Source organism: Myotis brandtii, unplaced genomic scaffold, assembly GCF_000412655.1.
Source record: "Myotis brandtii unplaced genomic scaffold, ASM41265v1 scaffold509, whole genome shotgun sequence".
In the NCBI taxonomy this organism is placed as follows: domain Eukaryota; kingdom Metazoa; phylum Chordata; class Mammalia; order Chiroptera; family Vespertilionidae; genus Myotis; species Myotis brandtii.
In genome coordinates this window covers 595094-600725 of record NW_005369409.1, presented here as the reverse complement: position 1 = coordinate 600725, position 5632 = coordinate 595094, and the positions used below count along the sequence as shown (strand labels likewise).

The window sequence follows — 5632 nt, the reverse complement described above, 5'->3', positions numbered from 1 at the left end:
ATAATAAAAGCATAATATGCTAATTAGACCAGACGGCTGAACAGCTCAACCTTCCAAATAACCTTCCGGATGAAGCTGGGGCTGCGAGGGCCGAGCCCCTTGCACAAATTGTGTGCATTGGGCCTCTAGTATATATATAAGAGAAGAGAAAAAAGGAGAGTAGGGGATGTAATAGGTAGTGCTAGCAAAAAGACTTGCTTTAATCATACAGTAAAATTGATGAATCAAAGTCTGATGAACTCTGAATTGTGCTTTGCGTAAGATGTGCAAAATGCCAGAGAATAATGCATAACTCAAGGGGCAATCTTTGCCCAATTGAGAAATCAAGCCACGTATAAGCATTCTTGAAACCAATTATTGGAATAGGAAAGAAAGAACACTAATATGCAAGATACACATGACTACCTAATCCCCCCCCCCCCCAAAAAAAAAACACTGTCTAGGTAGCAGCAACACAGAAACAGAGTACTTGCTAGTACCTGTGGCCAACAAGAACAGGATGACTTTGCCTTATATGATGGTAGCATACCATCATATAAGTATACTCAGGCATAAAGATGGCCTGTCTCATTTGTTACATCTTTGTGGCTACCATTAGTATCTAGTATTAAAAGAAAAAGTGCAGATGTTGAAATCTATTAACTGCTGGCTCAGTCTCTATAGAGTTATCTACTTATTAATATAGGTTCATTGAAAATGTATATATAAACAACAATACTAGACCTTCAGGTTTTTGTACTTGACAATAATAAAACTGTTCCTTCAGAATTACATTTAAAATGGCATTTCTTGTAAATCATAAATGCCTTTACTACAACCATTTCAAATAAATGATGTTTAGAATATTATAGATTTAGAATGAGCACAGAAATTTCTTAATCATAATAGCTGTGTTCTTTTTACATAGTCCCTATCTTAAGGATAAGGGATCTAAACATTTACATATTCAAATATGAAGATGTACACTAGGCAAATCAATAATGGAACTTTTAAAAAAGTCAATGTTGCATACACTTTTAAAGACAATGCAAGGAGGTTTAACTGTAAACTATAGACTGAAAAAGGGGGGAAACAGAAAATAAAATTTAAATTCAGAAAACATTTTGGGATTGCAATATAATGAAGTAATAAAATTTTATTACTATGGAATGTATTTGTACCTGTACACATCCAGCTAACATCTCATAGAGAATGTGAGCACGTTTTTTCATCACTCTGACATCTACCATGGTAGAATCTGCACACTGACCATTTTGGATTGGATTTATAAATCGATTTCTGAACTCCTTAATGGAGCCAAGCAAATTTTCCTTGATAAAGTTAACCATGCAATGATCTAAAAGAGAAGACATTAGTTTATTAACAACAATAATGAAAAAAGGTCTCAGAAAAATTTTCAAATAAGATGCTTATATCAAAATATGTATGCCATGGAAGCATTAGAATTAATCTACAAAGAAAGAAAACCAAACTGAAGATAGATTAAACATTGGTTATAAGTCTGATATAGAACTAGATTTCCTAAGCCAGACGAGAAATTCAAATAAAAACCAGCCCTGGACAGTGTTACTCAATTGTTAGAGCATTGGTTCATGCACCAAAGGGTTGTAGGTTCGATTTCCAGTCAAGGGCAAGTACCTGGGTTGCAGGTTTGATCCCCAACCCTGTTTGGGATAGGTCAGGAGGCAACCAATTAATGTGTCTCTCTCACATCAATGTCTCTCTCTCGCTTTCTCTCTCCCCCACCCTCCATTACACTGTCTCTTTTATTATAACTCAGTACTCTTTATATGTGAGTATAAAACAAGTATTCTATTAATTTTAACCAAGATTTTATGATCAACAAGAGTACATTAGGAAAAAATAACAACACATAGAGACCGGCCAGCATGGCTCAGTGATTGAGCATCGATCTATGAACCAGGAGGTCACAGTTCAATATCCAGTCAGGATGCATGCCTGGGTTGCTAACTCAATCTCCAGTGTGGGGCATATAGGAGGAAGCCGATCAATGATTCTCTCTCATCATTGATGTTTCTCTCTCTCTCTCTCTCTGAAATCAATAAAAATATATTTTAAAAAAACATAGATACTGAATCAAAATAATAAAATCAGATAATAAGCAACTATATCAAATTTTATATTACTGCTTTAGTTCTAGAAGTCTTTAACAGAATTATCAGTTACCCCAAACAAATCGGACCACAATGAGAAACAGCGTTTGTATTAGTATGGTAAGAGAAAAGAAGGAAACTAGAACACATAAAAATAAATTGAAATAATAACATGTATTAAAAATAATAAAAAACAGTTAAATTACTATCTATAATAATAAAAGCATAATATGCTAATTAGATCGGATAGTGGGACAACCTTCCGGACGAAGCCAGGGCTGCGAGGGTCGAGCTCCTGGCACAAATTTCGTGCATCGGGCCTCTAGTAAATACACTAAATGAATGAAAACAACATAAAAATAACAAAATGCTACTATAGTGGATTATAATAAAAAATTTCAATTTGTTACTTGCTAAATAACAAACTCGTGTTCCCTTTTCAGCGTCGCTACAAAAATTAAAATGAGGAACATTCACAAGTCATTTCCCTGTATTCACATCATCTATCCTCCCCCACCACAAACTCTATGCTGACATGAATTCAACACAGCTCTCCTTGCCCATCTTCACCTTCCTAAAATTTTCATACCTCGTATTTCTTTTCAATTTCATATCAGGACCTCACCCAAAACTGGATATATTTTGTTACAGTATCTCCTGAATAGTCACAAATGCATCTCTGCTTTTAAAGCAAGCATGTCAAACTCTCGACCCACAGGCCGCATACAGCCCACAATGAATATTTTAGCAGCCCAGCCAATATAACAGTATGTAAAAAATGTTTTAATAAAAATTTTGTAACTTAATTTTTACAATATCCTGTTATACATAATTATTAATAACGAACTACAACATTCGTTAATGACTGATTACTATAATCGTGTTGCATTCATTTCCCTTATGCACCTTATGCAAAGGCACACCATTTCTCTCCACTAATGCTAGCAGCAAATATATTAGGATCCAATTGCCACGTTATTAGTCTTGGACTGACTTGTTTGGTGTGTGCAATAGGAAATATTTCGCTTTCGAAGAACAAGAAAAATAGGTTTATTTGCGTTACACCTATTAATTTGTGCAGTTATTCAGTGTCTGGTAAGTTAATGTTCAAGAAAAAATGTTAATTTTTATTAAAATGTTCTATTATTTTATGTCAATGATTACTCATTTATTTCAGCCCTTTGTAATCAGCATGTCTCTATTGAAATAAACCTACATTTCTATGACAATTGAAGCTTTTGTGTTTTTGCAGCTCACATAAACTTAAACCTTGTTTGGCCCATGTTAGCATTTGAGTTTGACATGCTTGTTTTAAAGAAATAATTAAAACTTCTGATACTGTTTATATATTTCAAATTCTCTATTTATAGTTGAAGGTTCACAATGGCATAACACTTAACTGTGGTTTACCAGTCATATTTATAAAGCATTACATTTGAAATGTAAGGTATTCTCTCACAGTAGACTAAGATGGACCTATATAGTTCATGGTCAGAGAATATACTAGAAAAACAGAAGGTGAATGGCAAAGAGGAAAAGCTAATACTCTATAGATGATTAGAAGTGGTGTTCCTGTTAAAATAATCCTCACACTCACACTCAATTAGATTATTTTGAAGTGGTGTTCCTGTTAAAATAATCCTCCTCCTTGATCGTATAGAATTCATAGCTTTTGAAACAGCAGATGCTTCATTTTTTAGAATATGGCCTTCATCACAAACAACAAAGTCAGGGCCTACAAAAATGTAAAGAAAAACAATATTTAATTAATATATAACAAATAAAGTGTAATCAATTTAAGTAAATAAAGTTAATTCTTTTACAGACCTGCTCATGTAGAAAGATAAACATCATTCTTACAAGAATAGTTATATTTTATCTGCTGTTGGATTGGGTTCATGTGGCATAAACTAGTGTTAATTATATCTTAATAGCAGAGTATTAAAGTACTACTATAATGTTACTCAAAAATAGGCAACAATAAAAATAATCACAAGGGTGAAAAGATCCCACCAATAGATTTGAAGTATTTGAAAAAACAAATCTTTTTTACAAGTGAAAAACAGTATCTAAATAGGAATTTCAGAACTAGTGTAGCAAGATAAAAAGATTACCAGAGACTAAGAAAAATTTATATATATAGACAAAATTTCAAAAATTACATTTTAAGAAATAATATATAAATCACAATGGGCCATGAAGTATTTCCCATTTAACTTATGCCATATAACACTCATTGCTGGGAGGAAAATTTAACTGATAAAAACAGCTAAACTGATTTTTACATTGTTATGAGGGGTGGGGAGAATGCTTTCTAAGCTATAAAAGATCACACAGCTTAGTGACTATTTTGAAAGAAATATATACACTTACTTTACTAAAATAACATATGTATTTTTTCTAAAGTACCCAAATACAAATTTGCTTGTTCATTAACTTTCACTATAGTAATCCTGTATAATAAAAGGCTAATATGCAAATCGACCAAATGGCAGAACGACCAGTAGCTATGACATGCACTGATCACCAGGGGGCAGATGCACAGCGCAGGAGCTGGCCCCGGGTGGCCAGTGCACCTCCATTGCTCAGCCAGAAGCCAGGCTCACTCCCCAGCATGTGTAGGAGTCAACCAATAGATGTGTCTCTCTCACATCAAAGTCTCTTTTTCTCGCCCCCCCCATCTCCCTTCTACTGTCCCTTTGAAAAGCAATAGAAAAAAATAATAAAATAAAATAAAATAGAGGCAAATGGGTACTAACTTTCAGTTATAAGATGAGTAAGAAGAATAAGCTCTGAGAATCTAAATGTATAACATGGCGACTATAGTTGTGGATCTAAATGTATAATATGGTAATAACTGTATTGTATAACTATAATTTGCTCAGAATTTGAATGTTTTTACAAAAAAGTAAATATGTGATGTGGTAGATGTATAAGTAAAAGGGGGAATCCTTTCACAATGTACATCAAATCATCATGTTGTGCACTTTTAAGTATCTTTCAATTTAATTTGTCAGTTATACATAAATAAAGCTGAAAAAAATCAAAGTAAATAAAAAGGAGGACAAGCCATGAATTCTAAAGAATACTATTATATTTTGGAGTGAAAATTAGATTTTCTCAACAAATATCTAAAGCCTCAATAGTGTGTTAAAGTAGTGAAATATGACAAGATGAAGATTGAATGGAACAATTATATATACAAATGTTTTGTGGATAGTACAACTTGATGCTTCTCCAAGTGGCAAAAAAGAGTCGAATATTTGGATCTTAGGTCATGAGGATTACTGTCATAAGAATCAACAGTATTGCAAATGTTAACCTCCCATAGTGACAACCCTTTAAAAGAGAAAAAATATGCAGTAATTCTTCTGACATAATGCTGGGATAGAAACTTAAGGACTGTTTTCAGAGTATGGAGAGAGCCCTTGTTATCTACACTAATAAAAGAGAAACATGGTAATTAGCGTACGACCGCTACCCTTCCCATTGGCTAATCAGCATATCCTTATGCAAAT

At 33.4% G+C, this 5632-nt stretch overlaps 1 protein-coding gene across 7 annotated transcripts in view; it reads right to left on the bottom strand.

Annotated features, from left to right (window-relative positions):
* Nucleotides 1-5632, bottom strand: part of ATRX (alpha thalassemia/mental retardation syndrome X-linked) — a 304287-nt gene that overhangs the window by 130377 nt on the left and 168278 nt on the right. For all 7 annotated transcript variants that reach the window (XM_005877140.2, XM_005877143.2, XM_014548452.1 and 4 more), the window contains 2 exons: nucleotides 3712-3849; nucleotides 1161-1336 (listed from right to left, as the gene is read on the bottom strand). In XM_005877140.2, the coding sequence (XP_005877202.1) occupies nucleotides 1161-1336; nucleotides 3712-3849 (314 nt within the window). The remainder of the gene's footprint in view (nucleotides 1-1160; nucleotides 1337-3711; nucleotides 3850-5632) is intronic.